The sequence below is a fragment of the Mytilus californianus genome, unplaced genomic scaffold (assembly GCF_021869535.1).
Source record: "Mytilus californianus isolate M0D057914Y unplaced genomic scaffold, xbMytCali1.0.p SCAF_3, whole genome shotgun sequence".
Classification (NCBI taxonomy): Eukaryota; Metazoa; Mollusca; class Bivalvia; order Mytilida; family Mytilidae; genus Mytilus; species Mytilus californianus.
Window position 1 is genome coordinate 60,543,544 of NW_026262679.1, and position 12,403 is coordinate 60,555,946.

General features: G+C 33.5%; 1 protein-coding gene across 1 annotated transcript; it reads left to right on the plus strand.

The window, feature by feature from the left end:
* The first annotated feature begins 1,124 nt into the window (after positions 1-1,124).
* Positions 1,125-11,606, plus strand: LOC127733073 (uncharacterized). Its single transcript, XM_052242350.1, has 3 exons — positions 1,125-1,294; positions 7,157-8,668; positions 10,107-11,606. Exons 1-3 carry the CDS (start codon positions 1,292-1,294, stop codon positions 10,488-10,490), a joined length of 1,899 nt encoding a protein of 632 aa, XP_052098310.1. The 5' UTR covers positions 1,125-1,291; the 3' UTR covers positions 10,491-11,606.
* The last annotated feature ends 797 nt before the right edge of the window (positions 11,607-12,403 follow it).

The window sequence follows — 12,403 nt, forward strand, 5'->3', positions numbered from 1 at the left end:
ATGAGACCGCTCCTTTGCACTTTATTAAGTGATCTCTTAAAACGGGTTTCACTGTATGTGTCACACAACACGAGTTTCCTCTGAAGGTTTATTATTTTCACAAAAAGAGAAAGTCACAAGAACAAGGCAAACCCTATACAATCATTACCATTTATCAACCAATGGAACTGTTTAACTTGATACCGCCGTAAAGGCATTTCGGATAAACACATTATCATGACTAATTTTTTGTTTTATGTTTATTCTTGTAATTGTAGACTGTTGTTTTGATACTGTGTTATATTTTGTATTTTTCTGACCCATATCGGATTATCATAAAAGTTGGTTGGGTTAAAAAGGGTATTTTACTTCACAGTCTACCGACGTTTAAAACTTCCGAGCCTATCAAAGACTCCAAGCAAACTTCAAAGAAAGAGAAAATCCTAAAATAAAGAAAAATATAAACGTTGATTAGACCGGCCTTTTCCAGTATCTAAGCCTCATACAAAAAAGTTGATACTTTGCTGACATTGAGCATATATTGTATACATTTATTCTCCAGAATACCACCAAAGAAACTACAGTAACATAATTAAAAAAAAAAGACTGCGAAAAGCTTTTTTTTTATTCCTCCATGTCCTCGGAATAATCAAATGTCTCGTCAGAAATCTCCCCTTACCACGAATCGAATCGTCAAATTTAATATGACACCTTTCCAATAACTTTTATTTATGCCGTCCCGAAATAACCAAACTATTATGAAGGTTTGCATGGGATTTCAGTGGCGGATCCATTAGGGGGGGGGGGGGGGGTTCCGGGGGTTGGAACCCCCCCTTTTTTTAGACGATCAATGCATTTGAATGGGGACATATAGTTGGAACCCCCCCCTTTATCCTGGGTTAGGACCCCCCCCCCTTTAAAAATGGCTGGATCCGTCCCTGGATTTACATAATACAGAATAATAGGGCAAACATAACCCAGAGAGAAAAATGATCAAAAAAAAGTAAGAATTGAGAATATATATATATATATATATATCGAGATCTATAATGCGGTGCTAAAATATAAAGACTACAAAATAATGCGATAAAAAAACAAAGAATACAAAAGAATGACCTAAATAATAAAAGAGACTAACACACAAACAATGGAGACACAATAAAAATAAAAAAACAATCCGGAATGGTTGTAGTCGGAGTATCCATTATCGTCCGATAAAGTTCTGAAAAGTATTGCGTTGCATGCAAAGAGCCAAATCTATAAAGCAAATATTTTGACGCATTGGAGTTTTGTTTTAACTTCTAGAGATTCTATGGTAAGTCTATTATCGAAAAATGATAAAAAAGCGTAAACAAAAATACACATATCTACTTTCGTTTTGTCTTAATATAAGGAAGTATCGATACTCCTCTTTTAATACTTTTTTTTGATTTTTCGCTACACGCCTTCTACGACCTATACTATTATAAGAAGTTGTTATATATTTGAAATTGATTTACTTTCTCTTTAGGTTCATGAATCCGAACAATTGGACAATTATTGCTGCTTAGTAATTTAAAACGTTTTTTTTTTAATCCTCGAAATAATTAAAAAGTCTCGTCATAAATCTTCTCCAATCATGTCGTCAAATTAAACATGATACCTTTCCAACAACTTTCGTTACTGCCAAAGTAACCCAATATGCATGGTTTTTTTATGATAAAAAATAATTGGTGAAAAAATAAAGCAAGGAGAAAAATGGTCCAAAAAGTAAGAATAGTGAATTTATGAACGAACGTTGACTTTAACGGGCTACACAAGTCTCTGTGGTATAATCTACATCTCTTTTATTAGAATAACTGGCCCCAAAGTGCCAGTATGTGATATTGCCATCACTGCGTCCGTCGTGGGCCGTTAACTTTTACAAAACCCTTCTCTGAGTTACTTGGCAAATTGGAACCAAACTTGACCACAATCATCATTGGGTATCAAGTTAAAAAAGTTATAACATGATTCCACGTTCTAAAATCAATGAGGCTGGAGATCTACAACTTATAACTAATGACATGCTTAAAGCAGGTCAAAATATTTTTTTTATATATCCCCTCTTTGATTTTTGTTTAATCAAATTTTAACAGTTGGCAAATACCCCACTAAATGGATAAAAGGGTATATTTATCCAATCCCCAAAACTGGAGATCTATCAAAACCAAAATACTACAGGGGTATTGCAGTCACATGGTCCTAAGCAAGCTACTTAATTCTGTTCTTAACATATTAGATAACTTTCTGGAGAAACACAACCTTTTCCATCCTGTTCAAATTGGTTTTTCAAAAGAATCAAGGACATTAGATCATATTTTTGTTCTCAAAGCCCTTATAGATAAGTATTTCTCAAAGAAGAAAACGATAACGCCTGTCTTGTAGATTTTCAAAAGGAATTCGACACAGTTATTCATACTGCTATATACTTGTATATTAAACTCATGAAAGCAAATGTTGGTGGGTTATTTTACAATTTGTTCAAAGATATGTATACTAAATCAACATTATCTGTTAAAATATCTGATGAGCTTACTGAACCGTTCGGCTCAAGTATTTGTGTCAGGCAGGGGGATGTACCGAGCCAAAAATCTATTTAAAATCTTTATAAATAACCTTCCAGATTTTTTATCCGATTCATCTAGTCCATTATTTTTAAATAAACTTAGAATTGATTGTCTTATGTATATATGCAGACGTTAGTTTACTATCACATTCTGCTCTAGGCCTCCAAAACAAGCTCTGTAGATTACAAAAATTCTGTGATGACTGGTACTTAAATGTAAATATAAACAAAAACCAAAATTGTAATATTTAATAAATCTGGAAAATTATTACGTGACATATTCACACTTAATGGGACTCCCCTGGAATGTGTAAAATCAATTAAATACCTGAGCATCATGTTCTGCTGTTCAGAGGGCACATACATATAAAAAAAAAACACCCAACAATTTCACAAAGTGATTATCACCAGACTCAAGCTAGCGACCGATTCCAGCGACCAATCAAGCTAGCGACCAATTCTATCGATCACTAAAGTTTACAATGAGAATTTTTTAACAAGTTAGAGAAACATTCAGAGATATATGTTTGAAAATCACAAATTGACATAATGTTACAACGTTCTTCTAATAAAACAAAAATATAGCTACCAGTACGTTATATATCGCCTTTAAGTGTTTGATTGACCACAGATGTCTACATTTGTGATAAGTAGGGACGGAATATTATATACATGCACTTTTTAGAAAGGAAAAAGTAAATTAATTTTGTTTAAGTTTTATTTTGGATTTAAATCTTTCTAACTATTTACATGAGTAGCGTGCTTGCTCAAGGCTAATTATCTAAATCAGTAATGCAGTATTTGAAGATTTTATATTACATGGCATTATACATTTTTATTAAATCGAAATATTCGTTCCTTGCTAAAAAGGAAAGAAAAAAAACCAAACAAACAAACAAACAAAAAAAAAACAAAAAAAAAACATAAAAACAAAAAAAGCAACCACAAAACAAGTAAAAAAAATAAAAGTATCTGGAATGTTATTTGTTTGCGGTACTCTAAACTAAGAGTTCTAACGTGTAACAATTACTACATATAGTATAACTGAATTAATGAAAGGCCATCTTAGTACATAACGGCTAAACCATGACTCAAGATTCAGAGGTGTATTAAGTATTCTTAAACAGAATAAAACAATCTTAGTGCAGATGTCAATTTACGGTGAGATAAATAAAAAGTTAAACTGAACAAGAACGATGCTATAAAAAAAATCATATAATAGCTTTATATACTCTCGGCATCCTCAAATATCAAGTATTTCCTTAAAACCCTTTAGGTATAGAACTACTATATCGGCCCGGTCAAAAAGAACAGACCAGACAAGAAAGTAGTATACGTTTCAAACAAAATAGTTCCTACGCATTTAGCTGTAACTTTAATTGTCCATAAATATTTTTAGATTTATTTTGGTATCAAATGAAAGCTTAAGGATTTGGGATCATTATAGGACCATTGTTGAAAGTCTCTTTTGGGTAATTAAAAAAAAAGAAATTATAAAGGAGGGAATATTTGCCCTGTTGCTCAGATCAGAAGTACCTGTTTTTGTACTTCCAAATTTCCGGAAACCAGTGCGGAAATAAAGGTATGCTGAATTTTTCCAGAAGTAAGGATAATGTAATGTATAGTTATAAAATTACTGTCACATTATTTGAACTTAGGGCAATGGTTATTATTTTTACCATACTATGTAAAAGGACCGGTGCACTTTCCCACCCAGGCATTTTCATGAATAAAAGGGCCGGGAACAAGCTTTCAATGACACTAGGAGTGGATAAAAACTTTGCCGTAGGGGACTGTACTCAAATACGGAAAAGTGTGCCCATGCCCGTAATTGATAGGTAACTTAGACTTTCGGTAGTGATTATCATAGCATAACATATTATTAAAGGTACATTGGTACCCATTAATGTACCTTTAATATATATCTTTATTGTTATATAAACATAATTAGTGTGTGACCAAAAACAAAAATAAACATAATATAGCAAAGAAATAACAGTTCTAAAAGAAATGAACACATGGAAAAAAATTATAAGACTTCAGTTCTAACTTGATGACTGTTTTATAAAGGAGCCAATATTTTTAACATGTTCCATGATAGAGGGGTTTAGCATTTCTTTTACATTTTGTTCTTGGGTAAAAGACATAAAATTTTGAGAAGGTAAACAATTTTCAAATAGATTATACCTAAGTTTTTTGTTAATTTTACATTCAAGGAGGAAGTGTTTTTCATCCTCAAGCAAGTGGCACAGTTTACATATTCTATCCTTTCTTAATTTGTTATGCTATAATAATCATTGTGAAATTGTTGTATTTTATACGTATGCCCGTTGAGGGTCCATTATTGGTTGATAAAATCTTGAATCTTGAATCTAACCAGCATGATTTCTAAAAATATAACATAGGAATACAATGCATGTTGTGTCTGTTGTCTTGAAAACCTTAATAAATAGAGAAATTTTGACAGGGCCAGAAATGTGGAGACTGTCAACACATACCTTTTTCCATCTTGTCAAAAATTGCCGGACGTCACCCCATAGAAGTTATTACTCTTAAAATTTATCATCTTAATTTTTAGTTTTACTCATTATCTTTAAAATGTATTACTAGTAGATAAAGAGAAACTTTGAAAAGCAACAATGGCCAGCAGGATAAGATCTTCAAATAAGCAAACATGACCAAAATCGTCAACCGACACCTTATAGGAGTTATTGTTCTCAAATGATTTTTTTATGCCCCCGCCGTAGCGGAGGGGGCATTAAGTTTTACCCTTGTCCGTCTGTACGTACGTCCGTACGTCCCAAAATTTGTTTCCGTTCTCTAACTTGAGCTTGCCTCAACCAAATGTTATGAAACTTATACACAATGCTTATTACCACAAAATACAGATCAAGTTTGAATTTTGGTAGCGTCACTCTAACTGTTCTAGAGTTATGCCCCTTTATAAATGGAAAAATTACCAAATTTTTAGTTTCCTTTCTCTAGCTTAAGTTTGCCTCAACCAAATGTTATGAAACTTAACACAATGCTTATTACCACAAAACACAGATCAAGTTTGAATTTTAGTGGCGGCACTTTAACCGTTATAGAGTTATGCCGCTTTATAAATGGAAAAATTGCAAAATTTTTAGTTTCCGTTCTGTAACTAAAGTTTGCCCCAACCAAACATTATGAAACCTTTACACAATACTTATTACCACAAAACTCAGATTAAATACAAATTTGGGTAGCGTCACTTTTATTGTTCTTGAGTTATGTCCCTTTATAATGTTGTATGCAAGCGGGGGCATCATATGTGTCCATGGGGACACATTCTCCATTTATGTCATATTATCTTAAACCCGATTATTTAAAGATAAAGAGAAACACTGACAAGAAAAAATAATCAGCAGGACAGGATCTACAAATATGTTAACGTGGTCGAAATTGTCAGTCGACTCCTTATATGAGTGATTGCCCTGACAATTTTTACCTTTTTAACGTTTTTGGCAAAAACTAAAGAAGAAAGAGCAAAAACTATTAAAATAGAAAAGACTCAGTAATTACGTCAACAAAACTGAAATAGTCAGTTAACTTCTTTCATGTGTTTCCCTTGCACTGTGATTTTTTCGGTGTTTTGGCAGAAACTATAGAAGTTAGAGATAAACTGTTAAATCATCAGAAAACAAGTTCAAAAAAAAAAAATAATAATTGTCGAGAAATTAATAACTATACATGTATATAAAAATAAGGAGATGTGGTATGATTGCCAATGAGACAACTCTCTACTTAAGTTCATATGAAGTGGATGTAAGCAATTATAAGCTACCGTACGGCCTTGACGATGGAGATGATGATTTACTTTAAAATATATTCAAAAGCATAACGACTTTGGTTTTCGTAGTACACTGGGTTCCAGTAGGTTGAAATTAAAAGAAAAAAAACCAATAGATGTTTGTATTAAGAATTATAAGGATTAAAAAAAATTTGTTCTATAGCTTATCGATGCGTTTTTTTTTTCAATTGGTGAGTTAATCGGCCCAGTTTACACATAAATAACGTTTAGAAAAAAATATTTTATCCTCAATAAGTATAGTATAAACGTAGAAAAAAATCTTAAGATTATTCGACTGCAATAAACTTTTATTGTCTAAATTAGATAACCAAAATGTCCATATTTACATTTATACCTCATATTTGTAATTTTAACTAGATATCAACTTTGAAAACGAATTATTTAAACGATTTTAAATGCATTCTATACGATTGCAGTCGCGGATCAACACAATAAAATGTGTGGTCCAGCTAAAACGTTCCATTGTATTTTTTTGTCGTTTTAAAATAAATTTGATCACAAAACTCTGAAGATAGTTTTGGAAGGAAGGTTAGTTTACAACCCTTGCCAGCTAATCAGCCAAAGTTTTTTGGTTTTGCAAATTTCATTCAATTAAACACTAGAAAAGCAGTCAAACTGAATATATTTTCCAATTTTTAGTACTTGTCCAACATGTATGCAAAATCTTACGAAAGTCTGGGACAACACCTATTTTCTTTCCTCGAGCTTAAAGCTTTACCATCACGAAAACGATTGAACCATTTAATTCTTTGTAGATGGCATTGCTTCGTCATATATTACCAACAGGAAGTACAATTCCGCAAGATGAAGATGAAAGTTCCTCCTTTACAAATCTGCTGTCCCATTTTCAAGGCAGTAAAAATGAGCTGCAAAGTATACTCCAATCAGAGCAAACACATTTATTTGTTGACGAACAAATAAGGAAGGTCGACTTAAACTTTTCTCAGTCGGAGCTAGACAGCTTAACGAATGAAGTCCTAGACAGTGAAGAATTTTTGCAAGAACTTGAACAAGTCGATTTTTCTGATATTACAAATCTTGGACAAAGTAATGACAATATAGACGAGTTTATTGAGACCCTAGGCCCTACATGTGAAGAATGTATGACGTATGAAAAAGTTCATCGGATTACACAGATCAGTCCTGGAGATCACATTAGATTCCATAAAAGATTCGTCGGTTGGAATGTTTATAACCACCATGCCATCGTTACTGACGTGGAGGCTGAACAGAATCAAAGAGTCGGAAAAATGACATTGATTCATTTTCAGAAAGGTACGCAAAAAATTACGGTATTACGAGAGACAAAAGAATATGACATGGAGAAGGAGGAGATCGAAATTGTACGGTACCAGTGGCGTCCATTTACACCTGAACAGATCGTGGACAGGGCAAATAAAATGGCTGACAAATTTGAACAGGATGTACATGCTGAATCTTACAATTTATTTGGAAATAACTGCGAAGAAAAATCAAATGAAATTGCGACTGGTTCAAAATTTAGTAACCAAGTATCGTCATTTGCGAATTATGTGAAATATACCATTTCATGGTTGTTGAAACTATTGCTTAAAGGTGCAATAAAATTTTGCGAAGGAATAAAACCATTCATAAGAGGATTTGCTCATATAGCTGTTATAGCTAGCTTACTCTCCATGGTCGACAGAATGGCAACATTAAAGGATAAGTTAAAGAAAGGATTGATGTGTTTAAAATGCTACGAAAAGGAACACAAAAAAATGACGGTGTCACTCATATTTTGTTTAATAAGTATCGGAATATCAGTGATGTTCCATGTTTCCTGTTTCTATTTCGCTGTAAGTGCGGCTATTGCTGTTGCTTTACCTTGTGTTTCTTCATTTGTTATGGACACAATAATGCCCCTGATACAACCAGCATCAAAGATTCCAAAGCCAGTGGTGAAACGATGTAATATGATTCGGAATGGAGATGTCATTACCTTCCCTTATGTTGGTCTGAATCATGAAGGTGTTGTAACAAGTGTTTCCCCTTACAACACCAACGATTTACACGAAGTAAAATTAACGCTTGTGCATTTTAACTATCCAGGTTTGTTTGGCACTCGAACTGTTGTCAAAGAAGTATTCTTCTTTGATTTGAAAAAAGATTATGTTTACGTGTACGATTTCAGCCAGGAAAAACCTTTTCAGTCGCAAGATGTAGTTAAGAGAGCATTAGACAGGTGTGGGGATCAGAACTTCTCTACTTTTTCGAACAGATCTAGTCATATGTCAAGACACTGCAAGGTAAGATACAGAAATGTTAATATCTTTATGCAAATATAAAGGTTTACTGAAGAGAATAGATATAAGAAGATGTGGTATGGATGTCAATGAGACAACTCTCCATCCAAGTCAAAATTTATAAAAGTAAACCATTATAGGTCACAGTACGGTCTTCAACACGGAGCCTTGGCTCACACCGAACAGTAAGCTATAAAGGGCCCCCAAAATTACTAGTGTAAAACCATTCAAACGGGAAAACCAACGGTCTAATCTATATAAAAAACGAGAAACGAGAAACACTTATGAACCACATCAACAAACGACAACTACTGAACATCAGATTCCTGACTTAGGACAGGTGCAAACAAATGCAGCGGGTTTAAACGTTTTAATGGTACCAAACCTTTGCCCTTTTTCTGATATCTATTAATATCCAATAAAGGCAAACAATTTATTCTATTTTATTGATTAAGTGAAGAAAATTCGTAAATGAAAATAATACTTGATAATTTTGTGCATCCAAAGCGTTTTTCTTGAACAGTAACGCTCAGACCTAAAACTTTAAAAGCCAATGATGTATAAGTACATGCATATGTTAGGAGATATTAGACAAAAAGATATTAGAAGTTTCTTAATAATAAATTTTCTTATTTTTTCAACGGAGATTTTAAGAAGAGTAGTTCTATGTTATTAAATCATTTTAGTACCAAAGCACCGCACAACCAAACGGACGCCCCATTTTGGCAACGGTTTTACTACCTGTCGGAAGAAGACCTGTAATGACCATAAAATTGAGAATGGAAATGGGGAATATGACAAAGAGACAACAACCCGACCAAAGAGCAGACAACAGCCGAAGGCCACCAATGGGTCTTCAACGCAGCGAGAAAATCCCGCACCCGGAGGTGGTCCTCAGCTGGCCCCTAAATAAAATTTTGTACTAAAAATGGACGTCACACTAAACTCAAAAAACATATAAATGAACTAAAATTAAAAAACATACAAGACTAACAAAGGCCAGAGGCTCCTGACTTGGGACAGGCGCAAAAATGCGGCGGGGTTAAACATGTTTTGTGAGATCTTAACCCTCCCCCTATACCTCTAGCCAATGTTAACTGACTACTGAGCTGACTACTGAGCCTATCAGTACAATCAACCAGCAATGGTATCGATCCAATGCCAGTAAATGAATATATTGAAAACAACAATAGATACAGAAAAGATAGCAGAAGTTAAAATGCCAGAATGACAAGATAATCTACTCACTATCTTTACCAAAATTATCAAACGAGTTATTGCCCTTTAGATGACGATGTTTTTACAAGTTTTAACATCTTTTACAATTAAAGTGAAACACTATAATCGGTAGAAAATGTAACTTTTTGTTTGAAATTTTTATATAGTCAAAAGGAGCGTACCCTAGCTAACTAGGACTGTTTTCTGTTTTGTTATATTTCAGACTGGGAAAACTGAGCTAAAGACACTGCCATTTAAGACAGCTACAGAGATAACACATTTTTCCCCTGGAGATATTATTGATTTCACGTACTATAGCATGTCTCACGAAGCCGTAGTTGTTAAGGTAGAATATCCCGAAACCATCAAATGTTCGGTTGTTCATTACAATTATGCTGGGGTCATTAGAACTAGGACCATAGTAGAGGAAGATTTCATTTTCAAACTTGCAGATCAAAACATATTCGTTCACGATTACACCGGATGTGATATTTACCCACCAGAAGAAGTAGTTAGAAGAGCAAAATCACGACTCGATGAACAAAACTTCAACACTTTCAAAAACAGGTCAAGTCATTTTGCTAAATGGTGTAAAATTAACGAATGAATAGTTATTTGCAAACATTTACTTAAACAAGACTTGACATTTTAAATGTTTAATAATAAAATCTGATCAGTGATAATGTGCTTGCCAGCTTTCCATCTGCATAGTTTAATAGTTGATTTTCATCTGTTATTCTCTGTCTGTGGTTATATAATTGCTGAAATAGTGCCCGTAATGTTGAAACATATGTGCGTGTATATATTATGTTTATTAAATGACATAAGGGGGAGGGTTAAACGCTCACAAATATGTTTAACCCCGCCACATTCTTTATGTGCATGTCCCAAGTCAGGAGCCTGTAGTTCAATGGTTGTCGTTGGTTCATGTCTGTCATATTTGTTTTTCGTAAATTGTTTTGTTATAGATTAGGCCGATAGTTTTCTCAATTGAATTGTTTCATATTTTTCATGTCGGGACCTTTTACAGCCGACCATACGGTATGGATTTTTCTCATTGTTGAAGGCCGTACGGTTGCCTATAATTGCTTACATCCACTTCATTTGAACTTTGGTGAATAGTTGTCTCATTGGCAATCATACCACATCTCCTTATTTTCATATAAAATCTTCTGTAAAAACCTCATCAATTCATATCAATATACAGACCCGATTAATTCCAAATGTTGTTGGCTTCAAAAATGAGTTTCGATAATGTGTGCTTTCATTTTTGACAATACACAATGTTACTCTGGTTGGGACAATATAATACATTGGCGACAATTGAATGAAACATGGTTCTTTATCCTTTTGTGGAAGATTTTTCATTGGTTCCTTTTAAAAAATGTCTTGTCTTTCATATCATAAGAGCATTGATTGGTTTGACTGATTTGCCAGGTCCAGAACAATTTAGGCGACTGTTCAGTGATGTCCAAAGCCAAAGACTTTAAAAAGCTGATTAACATAACAGAGAAGGACCAAAAGGTATAGATAAACCAGACAAGGCATTTGAGATATGTATTAGGGAGATGCATTCCTTACTTTAAAATTATTTTCTAAGATATCACAGCAATGGACATTGTGCAAAAAAGCCAATGTTTTCTTATATTTTAAAATTTTAATCAAGATTTCCATTTATGTCTGTTATAAAGTTGATTTCAATAAAATGTAAAAATAAAAACAAGTAGTTTTGGATCCATGATGCCACAGTTAATGCATCTGAAAAAAGGCTGTTCTACGCTTTTTCCCAAAAATACATAGAATTTGATAATTTTCAGGTAGTTTTTGGACCTGCAAATAAAGAGCACTTGCAAGTATCAACTTAATATTTCACTACAATATTTTGTTTTTAAGAACACCCCCTTTCATGTGGTACTCACTATTACTTCAGAAATAATTCATAGCAGCCGTAGATTTGTTTTTCATTTAACCATGGGTTTGGCATTAGTTTCGATTATTTTATCCCGAGCGATAGGTTTGTATATATATTAAAAATACACTTCTCATTTGTTGTACACAATTCAGATAATGTTTTAATAGGTTGGATCAAGTAAAGAAGTGATACTTTTCTTAACCTCGCCATGTTAAATGTACATATTACTTAGAAACAAACTTTTTTTAAGGTTCGTACATCTCAGGCAGACATTAGATGGATGTGACTATTGCTATCGGGCCCCTTGTGGTCATATGTTTCTTACATAAATGAATAGAAATACAACCTTTGGCTTTCAAATGTTTGGTATTAAGTGTTTCTGATGAAGGTAAATCTAGAAAAGCGCATTGGACGCTCATGAAATTGTCTGCTATTTTCATGGTGATACCAGTCACTTTTATAAGCAGTTACAATGGTAGTTACCTATTATGCACAATTAACACCTACAATTTTAAGCCTGAGTAATTCATTTGCTTAGTCGGTTAGAAAGCTGACTTCCAACACAAAGGTCCTGAGCTTTTAAGTCACGGAAGTGATAATGTGATTTC